Source organism: Tupaia chinensis, unplaced genomic scaffold, assembly GCF_000334495.1.
Source record: "Tupaia chinensis unplaced genomic scaffold, TupChi_1.0 Scaffold000667_1, whole genome shotgun sequence".
Lineage (NCBI taxonomy): Eukaryota > Metazoa > Chordata > Mammalia > Scandentia > Tupaiidae > Tupaia > Tupaia belangeri.
Genome location: NW_006160189.1, coordinates 1186246 through 1207734, shown reverse-complemented (window position 1 = coordinate 1207734; position 21489 = coordinate 1186246). Strand labels below are relative to the sequence as shown.

Genomic DNA, 21489 nt, shown 5'->3' with positions numbered 1-21489 from the left:
TTGTAAAGGGAACATCCAAATGGCTAATAAAGTAGAATTCAATCTCAGTAGAATTTACTAAACATATATTACAATCACAATGGGAGACCACTATAAATCTACGAGCATGAGAATAACTGAAAAGATGCACAATACCAAGTGTTGACTAAGATGTAGGATAATGGGAACTCTTCTTCAGAAAAACAGTCTTCTCAAGACTGGAAAACAATTTGGTCTTATCTACTGAAGTTCTTAGGAAATCCATTTTCTTGAGAATTATTTGGAATAATCTTGTGTCTCTTTAACCATGCAGATAAATTAGTGTTTTCTCTGAGATTACATATACACAAATATATACATATACATTATATTACCTTTCCAATAAATATAAACAAGTGTAGTCTAGAGAAATTCATTCTATAGCCATGTTTGAAAACAAACAAAAAACAAAAACAAACAAACAAAGGTAACTACAGAAAAAGAGTAGAGTAACTACAAAAAGATTAGTGACTCAGCATCTTCCATTTTCTTCTAATGAATGTGAGCAACTGCTTACCTTTTTTTTTTAAAGAATTATTTTATTTAACTTTATTGGTTTATTTTCATTTGAGCAGAGAAGGACAGAGAGAGAAGAAGAGAGAGAGAGAGAGAGAGAGAGAGAGAGAGAGAGAAAGTCACCAGGTCCAGGACTTGAACCACTGTTGGCCATGTGAGAGTCCAACACCCTTAACCACCATGCCACCAGCCAGCCCCATCAACTGCTTAACTTTTACCAGTGAAAAGGCTTGCTTTCATGACTCCTTGTCCTGGACAAATATTAACAAAAGCAACAGCTGCATTGGTCTTGTATTTTGTTGTCTTTTTTTTATATTTATTTTTTTCCATGATAGGTACAGAAACATATAAAGAGAGAAACAGAGACAAACATCCTATAAAGGGTTTTCACATTGTGATCCACCCCAGTCTCATGTGGCTTTGATCCTGGGTATGTGTGCCTGGCATGCTTAGGAAGTTACTGGGACAGAAACCCAGTACCTTTCCTAAGTGGGTCAAGTTGTGCAACTCCTACATCATTGCTTGGCTGTAGCAATGTTGTTTTCTGACAACATTCAATCTAGAACTGGCCTCAGCTCCTTTCATGTTGACTTCACTATTTCAACTCTTGTAAGCCTTATCCAAATCCCTTTGTCAAGATATACCACCATTTCTTTAGACTGTTTTTTCCTTTGCTGTAAGTTATATAAATTACCTTGTAAACTATAAGTGTGCTTCTAGTGGTGTGTCATTGGTGATCTTTAACAAGCCATAGCATGGATTCATTCAGTAATCTATCAACTGTGTTTTCAAAGTATTTAAATATCAGTTTTAGCTCTAACTTTAATTGTTCCAACATTTTTATTTTGGAAAAAATTCAAATCTATATACAAATTTAAAAACATTTAATTCACACCTATATTCTTGTTACCTGGATTCAATTCTTAGTACTGTACTTTATTTACAATATTAACTAGGCACTACTACATCCTCATCCACCTAATCACATTTGCTATATTAAGTAATTTTTCAGTTTTTAAAATCCTTTATTATTTTGTCCCTTTTTTAAAGAATTTTTGAGAGTATACTTTTATATCTCTTTCCATACCTTTTTTCATCATTGCAAGATACAACTTTCTTTAATCATGTATTTCGTATAGGAGTACCATAAGGCTGCATTCTAAGTATTGTGTTTTCTGTTTTCCATAATCTCTCTCTGATTTCATTTTTACTCTTAGTTTTAATCAGCATATATAATAAAACAACCCTCAAGTTTATTTATCCCCTATTTTCTAATTTCTAGAACTATAAAAACAGTTTACTGGAACCAGCAGTTGGCATATGTTGCTGGGCTCCCTCATAGTCGATTGCAGTTTGAATCCCAGACCCAGTAGCTTAAACTCATGCCGGGCATGTGTACGCGTGTGCCCAAGATCCTGAGAGGATAATGGAGGAGAAGGGATCATGGTGTGACCATTCCCCCTGGGGGTTGTGATTTCTCGCTTTCTGTCTCTCTGTCTTTGTCTTTCGGGCGAGTGCACACTCCCTGTAGCAAAAATAAAAACAAAAACAAAAACAAAAACAAAACCCTCTCCAAAACAAACAAACAAAAACCAGCTTACTGCCTTAAATGATCTCTGAGAAGCATCAAAGACATCTCAGACTCAATAAGTGTAAAACCAAACCCTTGACCTTCACCACTAAATGCTGATCTTTTGCCATTGTTTTGTATCACAGGAACTGGCACCATCATGAGTTTGCGAGTTTGCTTAGAAAAGCATAAAATCTGTCATTTTGACATCTTTCCTAGTGATTCCTCATATATAATACTGAGAGATTTCCCTCATCCTCTATTCTCTAAAATGAAGAAAGAATATACTTAAAGATTAAAAATAAAGAAAGTCTAATTATTTCACATGCTTTTGCTTGGTCAAAAGTCTTTAATGTCTTTCTATAGTCTCCATAATAAAGATTCTTTTCCTTCCACATTGTTAAAGTTTATTTAATTCATGAGAGAGAGAAAGAAGAACAGGAGTCCCCTGACAAGGCCTTGGCACGCTGTGACCTAGCCTTACAGCCAACAAGAATCATGGCTGTGCCCTCAGGTGCATCTGAAATGTTTAGGTTGACTCAGGATTTAAACTCTCAGCCTTCACATTTGGCTCCAGTATTTTGCAGCAGTACCCTACCACCTGCACCAGTGCACCTAGGCTGAAATGATTCTCCTTAACAGACTGTAAAGCTCTAATCTCCCTTCTCATGTTGAACCTCTCTCTTGTGTCCCATTCTCTGCATATTGACTTCTTTAGGTCCCTTTATGTCCCATGCTTTCTTCTATCTTTGCACACTTCACCTCTTTATTAACCTTCTTCCTACTAATTTTTAATATCCCATGTCAACTACTATTTCCAGACTAGCTATGTCTGTAACAAATTGCCTTATTTTATGCTTTTGACATGCTTTCAAGGTACTTGTATGCGCTCGAGCTCTATATCACTTATCACAATTAAATTTTATATCAGGAAGGAATGCACTCACCTACAAGCACAAAATGAAGAAACAAAGAAAATAGGTGTTTTTCTGCTATAGTAATGAATCTGGAGCAGGACTTTTATGACCTTTCACGTTACCATCTGTAGGCTGTGGCCTTTATTCTCATCATGCTTGCTTTCTCCAAATATTACGTTTGCATTTCAGACAGAAGAAGAAGTGAGAAGCTACATGCTCGTGCCATGTTTACTTCTTTATATCAGGAAAGCAAGGTTTTCCTAGAAATCCCAATAGAACCCCCGTTAGATTTAATTGGGAGGAATTCTGTTCCGATTCTACCACTGACAGCAATGGACGCTAGCAAGTATCCAAACAGGAAGTCAGTGAACATGGCTTTGAAACAGTTATGCCATTGTCTCATAGGTTTACATTATTGTGGGTTATTTGATTCATATTTGATTCCAATAGATTGGTTTTTAAGCTCCTTTGAGGCAGAATAAAAAGTGTTTTCTGTTGATCAAGAAGGAAAGGGGACACCTAAGTAGTTTCTTGCATCCTTTCTAAAATCTCACAGTTTCAAAAAATTATTTTTCTTTCAGCTATATGAAGAGACTTGAAGCCATTTGCAGAAAAATGGAATTAAGGTATGTATTTATCCTGGTGAAGAAAAACTTTAATTCCATGCATTTTTTCATATATAATACACATTTTCCATGAATTCTTCAAAGATTCCTTGCATAAGGGGTGACAACAGGCTTCTTCAGCCCAAATTCTCAGTTGCATGAGTCTATTTCATATGTGGGTCCAACATAGCATTTTGGTTACAATCTCAGAAAAATCTATAAAGCTAATTAAATTAAAGGATGTATTGTTTTATAGCAGAAGCAGTCTCAAGTTTGATACTGAGTGATGTAGGCAAGTAACAGATCTTCAGGATGCACATATGCACATAAGTTCCTGAAAGGGCAAAATTAACTTTACTTTGCGATATGTGCATGAGAATGAAGAAAATGGGTCATACAAATAGTCCTTCAGGTCAGATATATTGTAGTAGTGCTCCAAGGGACATATGTAAGAAATCATTTTAATTACTTCCCATGACACATAGCTACACTATATGAAAACTTTCTTAAATATAATTAAAGTCAGTTTATGAACCTAACATGAAATTACTATAAATACATATAAAGGAATGGAATGCAGGAATTTAAAATACCAGTATATGAACTGATAAGAAATTACACATCACAAAATCTTTTATTTTTTAAAAAATTTTCCAAAGGGTACATATTCTTGTGAGGGAGGGAGAGAGAAAGAGAGAGAGAGAGAGAGAGAGAGAGAGAGAGAGAGAGATGTCATCCCCCATTAGGGGATGGTCATGCTAGAATCTCCATTGTTTTCTCTTTTTGGAATTTTGAGCATGCATAAACAGGCTCAGCATGTTTTTAGGCCATAGCTTGAAAACTGTGTATCCACAGTTAAGGATCCAGCTGCCTTAACCACTGTACCATAGGCTGACCCCACAAATTTTTAAGCAAAAGTAAATTGAAGAACAGAGGTTGAAAGACTATAGTGCACAATGCATTTATATATAATAAGAAACAATGTTATGTGCTCAGTAATGCAATTTGGTAGAAAAAAAAATATTGTATAAAATTCGGGCCAGTAGGTAGTGTAGTGTTTAAAAAGCTTGGGATCTCATATGGTCAACACCACAGTTCAAATCCTGGATCTGGTGGCTTGAAAAACATACGAGGCTCATGTGCTTGCGTGGCCAAAATCCCAAGAGGAGAATGAAGGAGAAGAGATTATGGAATGACCGTACCCCCCGAAGAGTGATTTCTCTGATTTCTCAATTTCCCTCACTCTCTGATTCTGTCACTCTTCCGCAAGTGTGGGCACCCTATAGCAAAATTCCAACAATAGCAAAATAGTTTAAAATGCTAACAAATTGGACAAGATTCTAGAAACTGAATTTTGAGATACCTTGAAGTACAAAAATATTAGGTATAAAAAGTATATGCAGTCAGAAGTATATAAATATTTAAAAACTTAAAGTATATCATTGATAAGACTTTATAATGTTACACATAGTATTATTATATTTGGTCTTCATAATAACTCACATGATTGGTACTTATTTTCCCTTTTTCACAGACAGAAATGACTGAGTTTTAGAGACATTAATTACTTGCCCAAAGTAATATGGAAACAGACATTTCATTGAATCAAATTAAACATTAAAAAAGTCATTATTATAATAGTAAATGTAATATTTATTGAGAACCTACTCTGTATTTGATACTGTGATAGATACATTTGGTGAATTGACTTGTGCATTCTAAGAAAGACTTAAAAATTGTAAACTATTTTCACCAAATTAATCTTTAATATTAATTCAGAAAAAAAAAAAAAAACAACTTAGTGATTCTTAAAAGGAATAATCTTGGAAAGATATAAAAAAATCTTTAGAAGAATAAATGGCTGGGGACCAGCAGATGGCATAATGATTACATGGCTAGACTCCCACATAGTTGACTACGGTTTAAGTACTGGACCCAGTGCTTAAAACTCATGCCAAGCGCATGTGTGTGCATGCCCAAAATCCCGAGAGGAGAATGGAGGAGAAGGGATTGCGGTGTGGCCATCCCCCCTGGGTGGTGAATTCTTGCTTTCTGTCTCTCAGTCTCTCTCAGTTTCTCTGGTGAGCGCACACACCTTATAGCAAAAATATCTCTCTCTCAAAAAAAAGAATAAATGACTGAAAAAAAAAACAAGACAAATTTCAATTATAAATGCAAATATTAAAAGGTATTATGATGAAAACATTATAATAAATACATAGAGTCAAATTGATAGCACCCGGGGGGGGAAATACAGAAACAGATATGGCAATTTTAATAAATCAAGAAAACAATGATTGAGTGTCCAAATTGTTTTTAAAATTTATGTATAATATATATAATTAGCATTAATAACTTAAAAGTAAATATAGTTTTTATAAATGAGCAAAGGAAGAAATAGAAATAGTAAGATCATTTCATTTTTAGGAAATTAGAAAACATTCACTTATATCATGGGTTATCAGTTATTTTCCAGTAAGATCTTGATAGTAAATATGTTAGGCTTTGAGTATGCATCACCGCTGCTTGACTACTTGACTCTGCCATTGTAATATAAAAGCAGACATTTGCAAACACAAATAGATGAGTATCTGAGTTATGATAAAACTTTAGTGAAACATAGTCTTGAGGCCAGCTAGTGGCATACTGGTTAGGGCAAGTGGGTCCCACATGGTCAAATGCACAGTTTGAATCTTGGATCCAGTGGCTTGAAATAAATCCCTGCAGATGTGTGGTTGTACCCAGAATCCTGAGAGAAGAAGGGAGGAGAAGGGTGTTTTTACACTTTCTCACTTTCTCTCTCTCTCTGTTTCTCTCAGGAGGCACATGAACCTTATAGCAAATTGAAGGGGAGAAAAAAATATTCAGACAAGATTTGACTCATAGTTTGAGAATCCCTAATTTATGCAAGTGAGAAACTACTGTTCAATTAGTAAGTCAGTAAACACAGACAAACTAAAAGAGTGAGAAATTTTATTTGCTACAGAATAGGAATAAAAAGACAACTAACTCTTCTGTGAAGTACATAGTCTCTATATTTTCATTATCTTTTGACACCAAAATCCTAAGATTTTTATCCCAAGGAAATGACCAACAATAGTCTAAATCTTATTCATTTTGTTTGTTTGTCCTTTATTTATTTTTGGATTTTGCATTTGAAAAAAATGGAAGAGAGGAAAGAACAAAGGTGAAACATGATTTTTAAAAAATGGTTTCCAAGAATGTTTATGTGCTTTGTAAGTTTCAATCCTAATATACTAACAGGAAAAAAGTGCTAAAAATTATCTCATGAGCTTAGACTAGTCTAGAAATCAGCATAGATAACTCTGATTTTTGTTTGTTAATTAAGCCGAGTCATCCTATCAGTGACTTATCACATTTTAATTTTTAGTCTATCTTGTATTAGCAAAATGGTTGACTGATTTTTTTTTTCTTGCTTTATGTATATGCAGAGAAAGCCATGGGCAGTAATAACAAAAAAATTAACTGCAGCATGTGAAATGTCATTTTTAAGACAAGATTTTCTAATTAAAGTTAGGCTTAGTTGCTAATCCGTTCACTCTGCAAAATGCATTAAACTTTTGACTTGCTAAACAGTATCCTGATGGCCTACCTGTGCTAACAGTAGACACAAAAATCTATATAAAAAGCAAGTAAAACACTGAGTGAATCCAACTTTATATATGTTGCCTCCTAATGGGCAAGGTTGTTCAAGCTCAAAAAGCCTGTTTCTTAACTTCCTTACAGAAAAATGAGAAGGACTGATCCTCTTCAGTGTACTTCTGAATTTAGAATCATCTTGGGTTAACAGGGTTACTATTTCCAGGCCAACTGTCAATCTCGGGCATCTGAAACTTCAGGCATTGAAGGTCAACGCTAGCTTGTTAAGCCTTCTTACAGTCTACGAGGGTAGCTGCTTTAGTTAGAGATCCTTCAAATCTTTCTGGTATTCTACTTTCATTTTTTTTCTTAATGTTTCTCTACATTCTTTCTTGATATCACTGCTTTATAACAGTGTGCATCGCTATCACTGTGATTAGACCTAACCTCGCCTTTCCTGATGCCAACAGATTGACCTCCAAATTGCAAAGGGAGATCTAGAAAATAACCCCTTTCAAAGACTCCATCCTATTGTTGCCCTGAATTCGTTCTTAAGCTGAAAGTCACAATAAAAGGTCAAAAGGAAGTATAAGGTATTACTAATGAAATGTAGGTCATATTCAACCCAAACTATATTGCTCGTGATAAAAAGGAAAGCAATGAAATGCTTCTCTTTCTACATAGGAGATGGGGAGGAGCTTTGACAAGAAATAGCAATTCGAAGAATTTCTGGAGATTTTTAATGAGGATGGTTAAACTTCAGGCACTATTCTAAAATATATAGTTCGGCCCATCTTTATCTCTAAATTATTAAGATACTTATGCTTAAATTTCAATTTTAGCATTACTAAAAGTTGTCATATGTCAGGTTTAGAATTACATTTATTCAAATGTTTGTGTAGAATTATTATACTTATTATATAGTATCTGTGGTTATAGGTATAAAGCCAGAAATATTTTTCTGATAAAAACTTGTTTCTTGATTCTCCTTTTCTGGGCCTAATGTGGTCACCTCCAAGACTTTTTCCTTACCATGCCAAGAACACATGAGTAAATTGAAGAATGACACTGCGAAGCTATGACAACCCTCTTAACCAGCCCTGGCTGACATGAATTATGAAGGTCATTTATGTGGGAGCTCTGAGGTGAGTGAGAAACCCTAATGGTTTGATATTTAGTGAAACATTTAGAAGTTTGGATGCTAGTCCATTTTATTACAGTTTTATAATTTTTTTGGGCTTATATCAAGGATTTAAATTTCTGATAAAAATGATCTATTCTAAAGTATGACTTTGATTTTTGTCTTTGCTTTTTAAAATTTAGAAGAACAATAGGGAGGCAAAGCATTAATGAGACAAAGAAATGTGGCATTTTCTGTTGAAGATTTTTTATAGTTTTATCAATTGTACTAGGGAGAAATGTCCACCTGTTGAAATATTCATTTTGTAAGCCAAATAATGTGATTTAATGCATAAAAGAAAATGAAATTAAAAAAATGTTTAAAAAGTGAATCAAAAATGAGGGTTATTTTTCATGAAAAAAATGACAGAGCTTTTAAGTAAAATTAAGTATTTATAGACTGTGCAAACTAAAACTCAAGACTATAGCTTTAATTTTGATAGTTCTTTCTCCCAGTTTTAAAAATAGCTTTAAAAAGATTTAATTTGTGTAATCAATGTCCTATTTTTGTATATACAGGATGAATAAATAATAGTAACCCACTTTAAAAATCTATGAACTATGAAAAAGTATTGATAATTAAAATTACATTTCATCACTGTTTGCCTAACAGAAAACACTAGCTGGAGTATGTCAGGTTTAGAATTACATTTATTCAAATGTTTGTGTAGAATTATTATACTTATTATATAGTATCTGTGGTTATAGGTATAAAGCCAGAAATATTTTTCTGATAAAAACTTGTTTCTTGATTCTCCTTTTCTGGGCCTAATGTGGTCACCTCCAAGACTTTTTCCTTACCATGCCAAGAACACATGAGTAAATTGAAGAATGACACTGCGAAGCTATGACAACCCTCTTAACCAGCCCTGGCTGACATGAATTATGAAGGTCATTTATGTGGGAGCTCTGAGGTGAGTGAGAAACCCTAATGGTTTGATATTTAGTGAAACATTTAGAAGTTTGGATGCTAGTCCATTTTATTACAGTTTTATAATTTTTTTGGGCTTATATCAAGGATTTAAATTTCTGATAAAAATGATCTATTCTAAAGTATGACTTTGATTTTTGTCTTTGCTTTTTAAAATTTAGAAGAACAATAGGGAGGCAAAGCATTAATGAGACAAAGAAATGTGGCATTTTCTGTTGAAGATTTTTTATAGTTTTATCAATTGTACTAGGGAGAAATGTCCACCTGTTGAAATATCCATTTTGTAAGCCAAATAATGTGATTTAATGCATAAAAGAAAATGAAATTAAAAAAATGTTTAAAAAGTGAATCAAAAATGAGGGTTATTTTTCATGAAAAAAATGACAGAGCTTTTAAGTAAAATTAAGTATTTATAGACTGTGCAAACTAAAACTCAAGACTATAGCTTTAATTTTGATAGTTCTTTCTCCCAGTTTTAAAAATAGCTTTAAAAAGATTTAATTTGTGTAATCAATGTCCTATTTTTGTATATACAGGATGAATAAATAATAGTAACCCACTTTAAAAATCTATGAACTATGAAAAAGTATTGATAATTAAAATTACATTTCATCACTGTTTGCCTAACAGAAAACACTAGCTGGAGTATACCAGAATGCAATCTTAGTTTATCAACATTATCTCCACAGTAATGTTTAAAAGTTGATTCTAAGATTATAAAAATTAAGTATAACTCTTGAATTATTTGTGTATGTGTCAGAGATTAAGTATTTTTCATGATTGTTTCTACCATATATATCAAAGAAATTGTCTCCACTACACATACTATCTCCAAGAGTGATTTTTTTGCCTAAAGATGTAATTTGTCAAAGTAATTTTATATATAAAAAGCTGAGAATAGCTAACTAGAACTTCATATGTTAACAGTCTCTATTTGATCTTGAGACAGGACAATGGCCTTGGCTAGAATAAGATAGTGAGCTATGAGGGTATATTCATTGGTAGAATTAAAGGACCAACTGAATGTAAAGGTCTAACAAAGTAGGTATAGACAAAAATGACTTATCTGGCTGAGACAATAGATATAGGATGAAGTAATTCAGTAGGATGCGCCAACTTTAGAAGAAAGATGCCAAGTTTTGTTTTACATGGGAACTTGGAAAACAAAGAGCTCATTGAAGTATAGAGATGTCCAGCATCTCAACAGACATTAGAAGTGAAGGTCAGACAAAGATAAAATTTATTCTTGAAAGAGGTTTTTTCTATAGGGCAAATGAGCTCGTCAGAGAGACAGAGAGAGACATAAAGTGATAAATCACAATGAGCCCCTGGAGGAATGGCCATGCCATAATCCCTTCTCTCCATTCTCCTCTCGGGATCTTGGGCACTCTTACTCATGTGCCCAGGGTGAATTTTAATCCTTCAGGTCCAGGAATCAAACTGTAGTTGACCACATGGAAGTGTGGCAACGTAGCCATTATGCCATCTGCTGGTGCCAATAAATGTTTAAGTCATACATTTAAGAGTTTAAAATCAGCAAATAATTATGGAGTACCTAGACTGTGTGAGTTTCTGAAGTAATCAGCATAGGTCCTTACTGAAACCAAGGAAATATACAGAAATCCTAAGAAAGATCATAAAGTGGGAAGAGAATCCTGAAGGTAGTGAAAGATGCAGATGGAGAAGTAAAGGAAGGCCTGAGTTGTCAGAAACATGCTAGTTCAGAACATAGAACTTACCTGGGTGAAAAGGTCTATGTGCTGCAGAGCGAGGCCAGAGGCAGTGTTCATCTTTACTTTGTTTAATCCTAGAATATCCTTATACTGTGAGGACAGAGCAAGGTTCTACCATATTTACATACTGCAGATCAAACACATTGAAGGCATTTCCAAAATATGAAGGAAGGGGTAAATTAGAGAGGGAAAACATCCAGATTCCGATTATTTTAAAATGTCAAATCTTAGACCCAAGTCAAATATTTTTAAGCCTCATAAGACGTTACTGGAAAAGTGGACGTGATAAGAGTTGCACTTGGCTGGTATAAACAGAAGACAGTAAAATTTTATTTCCACTATTAAATCCTTCATGATTTATTTGTGAATTGAAAAGATAAGATAAAATTTGAGCTGCTTTTATCTACCATTAATAAGGATATACAAGATGTAACAGATTTTTAGTGAGCATAAACTACTTGCTACTGCTTAAAATGATTAAAATAGATTTCTGTTTCTCCTTCAGGTCTGGGAGAGCAATTTTAGGTAGGAATAAGAAAGCATCATGAATCTTCAGGTGTTTTTTTTCCCTGAAAATGTTTTCCCTTGCCAGGTTTAGTGCTGAGGCAGGGCCTCCACCTTCACTGCTCTTCAAATGAAGCATTTCCTATGGATGAAGTTAAATTTATATGCACTTGAATGAAGTTTTCTCTATTGTCTATATGTACATTAAACTTAGTAAGATACTGAGGTAGGATGGAAAGAGGAATGTATTGGGAAACAAAGAATTGGGGTCCTATCCCTAAGATCTTTGGGAAGGAAAATTCATCCATGTTATTTTCAATTTTCCTATCTACATAAAGAAAGACCTGATTAGGACTATTCTAAATTTCCTATAAACTTTTATATTCTAGGATTCTGTAGGGGAAAAGCCAATCATTTTTCACCGCTGATGGCTTGATTTCCTTGGACCATGATTTTGTACCCACTCTGTGTTTTGGAAACGAACTTGTTTGGGAACCATAATATGCATGGACTATATTTATGCTTTTATCTGCATACTTATTCTAACTCTCTATAAAAAGTATGGTATAACTGTTCATGGTCCTTTGAAAAGGCAATGCCATTGTAAGGATTCAATCAGTTTTCTTGATATTTTTGAGATGTGTATGTATTTGTGTTTAAAAGTTTACATCTACTTCTGAATGGATCGTTAACAATAAACACAGTTCTCTGCTTCTTTGCTTACCAGATTATGGAGTGGAGAAAGGGAACGTTTGAAGACACCCAGGGGGACAGATGACTTCAATGGTCTCCTTTCCATTTTATGATTTTTGTTCCTATTATAGAAAATCATTTTTTTCTATATTTAAAAAATTCTCCTTAAAACTATTACCTGTTTTGACCTTTGAGACCATGTAGGTGCAATTAACCAAACTGTACCTTAATAACCTTAAAGTATAATGCCAGGTTATCACATCCCACTGGAAAGAATGTACGTCAGTAGAGAAAATCATAAAAAGTTTCTTAAATCAGAAACATTGTCTTCGTGCCAATTGTCTTGGTCTTCTAAAGATTAACATTAAGGGTGAGAAAATGTTTTAAGTGAGCACGCTGAACAGATTTCATTGTAATTAGTTTCTGTATTCAGATTAATTCATGGGTTCATTGTCAACTACTGAAATGCCCAGACAAGATAAGGTAATCCGTCCCTCAGGGGAAAGAATTAATTCAAAGTGTCATGGATATGAACACAGAAAAAGCACATGGAAGAAAATATTAATCATGATGGGGGAAGGGCGAGAGGGGAGGAGAGGGCTTATATTTACATTCTTTAATCCTGACCTTTTTTTTTTTTTAACCTACAGGTTTGGGAGACTATTGTTTAGTTATTATTTATTTTTAAATTATCCCATCTTTAGCCATTTTGATTAAATGTAAGTCATAATGGAAAACTAGTCTATATTCTTGTGTAGGGCATCTTATCTTTTTCCTCTTTTAATCTTGGAATATATTCATATTTTCATCTATACATTTGAGAGTCCACTTTTTTTAAAAAAAATAATCTGATCTTTAGTCATTTCGATCAAATGTAAAACACATAAGGGAAAAGTGTGTGATAAAAGTGGGAGGGGTGAGAGAGAGAGGAAAGTATTTATCTTTAATAACTGTTTTACCTTGGCACGTTCTTGCATTTTTATGTATATGTTTGGAAGATTTTTATTCTCTAAACACCATATTTTAGCCATTTGATCAAATGTAAGACATTATTTCTATGATTTGTGTTTCTATTGAGCCAGAAATAATTAAAAAGCAATTTCATCCCTTGAAGATATAGAAAGTATTTTCACAGCACATCCCTGTGGCAAAATAATATGCTCCTACCAGAGACAATTTGAGCAGTGCTTAGAAAGATGTTCATCTTCACAATCTATTATTTCTTTTCAAACAACTATCTTTTCACAACACAAATCCTGACAGCCTAATGAGTAAGAATTTTTCTTGCCCTTTATTTTTTTCCTGTGTGGTCTAAAGAACCAATGACTCCTTTGCCAAGACACACTGGATTGAGAAGTCACTGCCCATGCTTTTATTTGGATGAGTTTTTTTTTTTTTTTTAAAATGAGCTTGTTTGTTTACTATTTCTGCATCTTCTACTTGTGTTGACTTTGCAATTTGCAGCATTTGTTCTCAGCATCTCAGCATGGTTTCAGAATCTTCAGCAGAACGGTTCAGAGTTGTCTGGTACCATACAGAAATTGCTAACTCCTTTGAACAAAGCATTTGAGTCTCGAAGGGTAAAAATTGAGCTCCCATTTCGTCTTGATAACCTTGAACTCTCTTCAGTACAGGTAGAAGCACTGAAAATATTATTTAGAACAGAAGAAAATAACTGGAATATTAGAAAAATATTGTTTTCCATGGTTGATAAATACTTTTTAAAATATTTATCTCTAGTTTGTGTTTATAACCAGCATGTACTCCCTTTTAAAGGTTTGTCCACACTTGTGTTTCGAAAGGTCTAAAATGTGCTCTTCTGAATCTTCCCTACAGTCAAGTTTGCATACATGGAACTTGAGCACATTTCCTTCTTAGCCTCCAAATTTATGTTTACTTCATTGGGAATACTCCATACATAATGACCTTTGGGTCAAAGGCTTTTCTCCAAATTAAAGAAAACATGGCTTTGGCTTTTACAACTTGTTTAAGCATCTTGTTTCTGTTTTTGTTGTGTTTTGTTTTGTTTTCATCATAGGGTACATGTGCTTGCTGAAAACAGAGACAGAGGGGGGAAAGGGAGACATCATTCCCCAAGAAGGGCCACACTGCAATCTCTTTTTCATTCTCCTCTCAGGACTTTAGGCATGAACACACACCAGCCATGATTTTCAAGTTGTTGGGTCCAGGACTGGAATCTAATAAGTCATGTGGGAGCCCAGCATCTTAATCACTACACCATCTGCTGACCAAAAACTTACTTTTTCTTTTTAAGGTTATTCATCTCTTTTATGAGAAAGAGGAAAAGAAGAGACAGGTACTCTCAATAAGGTCTTCATGATGCTTCCCTCAAAGTCACAGCCAGTCAGGATCATGGCATGCCTACAGGCGTGCCCAGTAAGTTCAAGTAGACCCAACACTGGAACACAGAGCCTTCCCATTTGGCCTCTAGCCTCACAACAGCCCAGGCCACTCTGTATTGTCTCGAAGGTATTCTTTATAATCCCCTTTTCTAAACTTCTTCTCTTCATTATACTTTTTTTTTTTTTGGAGAAGTTTTCATTATAGGGCGCGTGCGCTCACCAGACAGAAAGAGAGAGACAGAGACAGAGAGACAGAAAGCGAGAAATCAACCCCCAGGAAGATGGCCACACCACAATCCCTTCTCCTCCATTCTCCTCTTGGGATCTTGGGCACGCACGCACACGTGCCGGCGTGAGTTTAAGCCACCGGGTCCAGGACGTGAACCGCAGTCGACTACGTGGGAGTCTAGTGACATAGCCATTACGCTAACTGCTGGTCCCTGTTTTATTTTTTATAGATGCTAGAGATATGAAAGTGTTTAAATAGCAGATTCTATAAGGGTTATCTCCTTTCGCATTAGATTCACAAAGTAAAATAAAACAAAATAAATTTATGTATATTATACAGATACTGTGCTATAGAATGCTTATGACCAAAATAATCAGACAATTCCTAAAAATTGCTCTAAACAGGATTTTAATGAAAGAACAAGAAAATAATTCTATATAAGGAAGTAATTAAGGAAAAAGTTTAGTAAGAATTTATTGTAAGGAACCAGCAGGTGGTGTGATGGTTAAGGTGCTGGATTTCCCTGGGGCTGACTGCAATTTGAGGCCTAGACCTGGCAGCTTGCTTGCTTTCTTTCCCTCTCTCTTTGTGTCTCTCTGATCAAGTTAAAAATAGTAGTAATAATAAATAAAATGAAATAAATAATTTCAAAAGAATTTATTATGAAATATAGAAATATACATTTTTTCACTTCAAGAGAAGCTAATTCCAAAGATTTCAAAATAAGACCACTTTTCACTTAATTCTGCACCCATAAATGCACAAACATATTTGGATAAATCCCACTATTAATTTTATCAAATACAAATGCCCTATCCACCCTTCGAATATATTAATACTATTAAATGATTGTCTTTTGTGAAAAGCAGGTTAATAATTCTATGAAGAGATTATATATCTAATTTATATATCCTATGAAGAGGTTATATATCTAGCTTAATAATATTCAGGGGCCTCTGCATGGAACATAAAACCACACTTAGAGTTTAAAATTCAGTATAAAAAAATCTTTAATTCCAATCTTGCCATGTGTATTGTTGACTTCTCCCTGCAACTTCATCTCATTTAATTTACTTAGAATTAACTTAATTACTTTGGTTTGCCCATGGAAATAAAAGCACTCTACATACTTCATGGGGGTGCCATGTAATTAACGTATTGAAATTATAGACTAAATAATACTGATTTGCTCTGAGTAACTGAAGTATTTATATAATGGTTATTTTGTCCCATATGTACGCACAAATACAATCTCAAGGGATGCATCAAGACTCATTAGTGACTGTTTAAATGCTCTCATTTGCTACCCAAAGAGAACTGTGTGAGGAACTAAGTGCCCTGGGTTGACATCTATAGCAAACATACACTGCTTCTATATTATGGAACCCTAAGCAGTGAGTCAAATCTAAATGCCTCAACTGAGTCTTGCTCATGACTTTAGTGGATTATGTTCAAACAACCCACAGTGGTGGGTAGGTGTCTTACCCTATAAAATACATACTATCAGGAAATAAGAAAAGGGGTTATTTAACAATGTAATTCTAATTAGATAAATTATGAGAGCAGTTCAAAGATAATAATACTTTACCAGCTTCATGGTCTTCTTAACATGTCTATAAATCTACAGTAGAGGTATTGGCAGATAAGATTGTATTGGTTGTGGAAAACAAAAGAAACGTCCACCTTGAGGAAGAAACCTCAGGAATGCTTTTAAGGTACAGCTTGCTCTTTAGAAAAGAAAGAGTAACACATTCTCTGCTAAATGCAACTGCTTCCATTTAAAAATAATTAGAAAGGATAGCATGAAACAATTATCGCAGCATTATTTGACACAACTGAATAACTGCATGTGCTAATGACCTCCTTGGCATTGTGGGAAAAAGAACATTGGTTTGGAGTCAGACACATTTTAGTTTTAGCCCAGAGTTTTCTCCCTTTGTGATCAATAGATAGATAAGTTTAACTTAACTGTACTATTGTCTCCTAAGCCACAAAATAGAGATGACAATATCTATCCTAAACACAGGGCTATTCTAGGAGTTGGCATGGTGTTTGAATTTTTTTTTGACATAAGCTGTGAAACATTTTTAACACATGTTAATTTTTGTTGTCATTACTAATTGAGTTGTGGAATCCTGCAATTTGACCATGCACATTCATTTGTGGACGTCCCATACATTAATTAGAACTATTCTTCAGAATATTATTTTCTTGTGTTTAGAGTTAATATATTGTAAATAAAAGCAACAACTTAGGTCATTCAGCATCAAACTTCATTTTACAAATGAGGATATTAAATACCAGGAAAGGCTACCTGATTTGCATTTGGTCACTGAGTTATTCAGTGACAAAGCAAGACTGAGATTTACATTTCTTCATTTTCAGGCCAATATTCACTTTCTGTATGTTGCCATTCAAGCCATGATTTTTTGCTTATGTTTATTACAGACTTTTGTTATCAAACCTGATAATCCTTGGCTGAGTTATCTGCAAAAAGCAGTAACAACTTAAAATACTTAAAATATGATTTAAGGAAAACTCATGTTTAAGTAGAAAGTCAATAACAGTTATAAAAGATAAAGTAAATTAAAATAAAAATTAACAATGAACAAAATTGTTACTCAAAGTCTGACTCTTTTATACTTGTAATTATATGTAATACATGTCTGTGTGTGTGTTTTATGAGGGGGCAAAGAAGCAATAGTGTTCCCTAAATTTATACTTACAAAGCTCTGACAACGGTGATTGACTTACATCTATGGTTTACAGTGTCCAAAGTGAAAACTTTTTAGTTTAGAATTGAATATCTTTATCATGTTTTCAAAGCAGATGCACTGTGAATACTTTTTACTTTTAAGAAGTGAGTATCCATGTTCTGGGGCAGGCTAGGAAATTGGATTACTGCAAAATCCAATGATATAAAGTAAGAGAGAGGTGGTCTGCCTTCAAAGTAAATTCAACAGAGTTTCCTAGTCTGATATCTGGCAGAGCCATGTGTCACTAGGTGCCCAGTTGAATGCGAGAGTCAAGAGGAGAACTAATCTTACATACATTTGCGAATTTCTTAACTAAACAAATATAAAAACACATTTTCAACTGCACAATTGAGGGTCTTTATAATGCAGGTATATATTTTGATTCATAAAATGAGGATATTATATAATAATTTTCTGACTTGACCATTGATTACTACTTTTAAGCATAACTATATTATAATAAAGCATGGGCTCAAACAGATACTTTGCAAAAGAAAATTACAATAAGTAATTTTTTGTTATCTTTTATTTCTAATCATACATACCCTATTCACTTGACTTTCCTGTTTGGGAAGTACTATTCCTCTTAATAATTCTTCTTTTTTTTCTTTTCTTTTTTTTTTTTTTTTTTTTTTGGAGAGGTTTTTGCTATAGGGCGCATGCGCTCACCAGACAGACAGAGAGAGACAGAGAGATAGAAAGCGAGAAATCACCCCCAAGAGGAGATGGCCACGCCACAATCCCTTCTCCTCCATTCTCCTCTTGGGATCTTGGGCACGCACGCACACGCACCCGGTATGAGTTTAAGCCACTGGGTCTGGGACTCGAACCACGGTCGACTATGTGGGAGTCCAGTGACATAGTCATTAAACTAACTGCGGGTCCCAAGAAGGGTACTTTTGATAGACTGGTCTCTAAGCTTCACTTTTCTCTAATGCTAGTAATGTCAGCTCAACAGAAGACTTTTACATGTCTTCTAAATATTAAGGAAAGAGACCTTGTGTGAGGCACAGGTTTTAGTGAAATAAAGTTTTAGAAAGAAGCACGTTTTTGATAAGGTTCTAAGCAGAATGTAATTTTATTCTCTCCAAAGACTTCAGTTGGAGATTCAAATAAGTGTTGATACATAGTGCATTTTCTTTTATTAACTTTTGCATGGACTGTTTATTGTTTCCTATCAGTAGGCACAGCTAATTTGCCATTGTCATACCATATTTAAATTAATATTTGGTATTGAAAGGTTGTATATGAAAAAAGAAATGGACATAAGATGAAAGACTAAAGAATAAATAATGCAATCATGAGTTTTGTTGCCATGTGTACCAACTGTTAAGTCTGTAGGAAAAAAGATATGTTTCCTAGAGAAGTTGATTTATTAGGTTCTTTCAATGAATATATCATTTTCTTTAGTTTGTCATCTTTCTTCTCTCTTTCTTCTTTCTTTTTCTTTTTTTTTCTCTCTTCTTTCTTTCTCTTTTTCTTTCTTTCTTCCTTCCTTTCTTCCTTCCTTCCTTTCTTTCTTTCTTTCTTTCTTTCTTTCTTTCTTTCTTTCTTTCTTTCTTTCTTTCTTTCTCTTTTTTTGTTTCTTTTTTTACTCTTTCTTTCCTCTCTTTCTTCTATAAGAAAGAATAGGGTATGTATGATTAGAAATAAAAGATAACAAAAAATTACTTATTGCAATTTTCTTTTTTCTTCTTTCTTTCTTAAGATTTTGTCAGAGGGCACATGCTCCTGCTGGACAGAGAAACAGAGAAAGAAGGTAAGGTAAGAAGGCACTCCTTCCCCTGCTGGGAATGGTCATGCCACAATCCCTTCTCCTCTATCCCACCTTTTAGGAATTTGGTCACACATGCACAAGCAGTGAATGTGTTTTTCAAGTCTCTGAGTCCTGGACTTGAAAACAGGATTAGTCATATCAGATCCAGCTGCCTTAGCCGTTATGCTACCAGCTGGCCCAATCATTCTCTTTATTCTCTTCATCTCTAATTAAATATCTGATTTGACAAATGTTAATAAGAAAGAGACCTATGCACAGATTATGCAAAATAAGTTATGACCCTAATGTGAGACTTATGCCAATAGAACTATTAAATTCTTGATAAAATAAAGTAGGGGATATGCATTTGAATTTTCTATTTTAAAGTTTATTTATTTAATTATATCATTGGTAAGAGAGAGAGAAGATACCTTTAACAGGATCTCTACGCCACCATCCTCCCCCAGCACTCTGCCAGTCCTGAATTACGAGTGCATCTGGCATACTCAGACTCGAACTGGCACACTTCCCATGTGGGATTGCCTCACAGATGCTGTTTAACAGCTGTATCACCTCCTGGCCCCTAAATTCTTATTGTAGTCTCCAAAATGGTCATTTATTCCTACAATGGGTCATACTTTTTAAAAGTTACAGAAACAGCATTTTGGGGATAGAACCCTCCACTTTTTTTTTTTTTTTCCTATTAAACATATAGGCTGTGTGATATTGCTTTTTTAAAAAAATAGTAAAACTTGGGACCAGCAGTTAGCATAATGGCTATGTCACTGAACTCCCATGTAGTCGACTATGATTCAAGTCCTGGACCCGGTGCTTTACCTCACGCCAGGTGCGTGTGTGTGCGTGCCCAAGATCCCTGAGAGGAGAATGGAGGAGAAGGGATTGCAGCAAGGCCATCCCCACTGGGGGGGTGATTTCTCACTTTATGTCTCTCTGTCTCTCTCTGTCATCCTGGTGAGCGCACATGCCCTATAGCAAAAAACTCTAAAAAAAAAAAATAGTAAAACTTTAGTGAGTCATACTTTAGTATTATACTTTCACTGAAAATTAGTGAAAGGATACAACTCTTTGTATGACCTTCTTCTGTTTCTTACCACTACAGACTCAGGTAAGATTTTATCACTTCATCTAAGCCCTTGCAACTAAAGTAGTCCCACCCCTCTTCATACTCTAATATTACTTCCCAATATTTTTTTTATAGCAGTTAATTGTTACTATATTGCTTGTGTACAGTCACAGCTTTAATTTATGTCTTCTCATCTTAGGTTATATGACACATCAGGGTAGAAATTTTTACTATATTATTTACTATTTTATATGACAATGTTCTGAATACTTAAGGATCAATTTCATGCTCTGTTTTGATGTTTGAAGAAAATGTATCTGTGAAGTAATATGATAGAATTTATCTTTAAATGTGATACTAACGGATGGTAATTAAAATCAAGAATTTAAAAATCTGAGTTTCTTCAGGTTGAGCATCCCTTATCTGAAATGTTTGAGATCAGGCTTCTTTTTTTTTTTTTTTTTTGGAATATGCACACACATATGATGAGACAGCTTGGAGAAAGGACACACGTCTAAACATAAAATTCATTTGCATTTCATATATTTCTTATACATATCCTTAAGGTAATTTTATATAATATTTTCCATTATTTGTGAATGAGATAAAGTTTGTGGATATTGAACCATCAGGAAACAAAAATGTCTCTATCCCAACCACTTGCGTGGACAACCCGTGGGCATCACCATACTAAGGGGCTTGAAAGGTCTCTTTTCTCTTGAAGACGCTAATTAAACTGTGTATTCTATGCTTTCATTTTGAGGTCTGTCATGAGGTTAGGTGCAGAATTCTCCACTTGTGATACCATATTGGCACTCGAAAAGTTTCAAATTTTGGAACATTTTGGATTTTGGATTTTTGCATTAGGGATGCTCAACTTATAGACATATTGCTAACGTGAATCAGATTTTAGAATGTTTATTTAAATCTTTGCTGTACTATTCTGTATGTTTAACTGAAGGAGGTATGAAAGTAATGGTGATGTACAGTCATCATTTACCTTCTTAGATCATGACAATACATGTGCTGGGTAGA

At 34.3% G+C, this 21489-nt stretch overlaps 1 protein-coding gene across 1 annotated transcript in view; it reads right to left on the bottom strand.

Moving 5' to 3' along the window:
* Window positions 1-2131: 2131 nt before the first annotated feature.
* Window positions 2132-21489, bottom strand: part of LOC106736146 (60S ribosomal protein L9) — a 194124-nt gene continuing 174766 nt past the window's right edge. The window contains exons 2-3 of the mRNA XM_014592160.1: window positions 11076-11159; window positions 2132-2281 (exon numbers count right to left, since the gene is read on the bottom strand). Coding sequence (XP_014447646.1) covers window positions 2132-2281; window positions 11076-11159 — 234 coding nt within the window. The remainder of the gene's footprint in view (window positions 2282-11075; window positions 11160-21489) is intronic.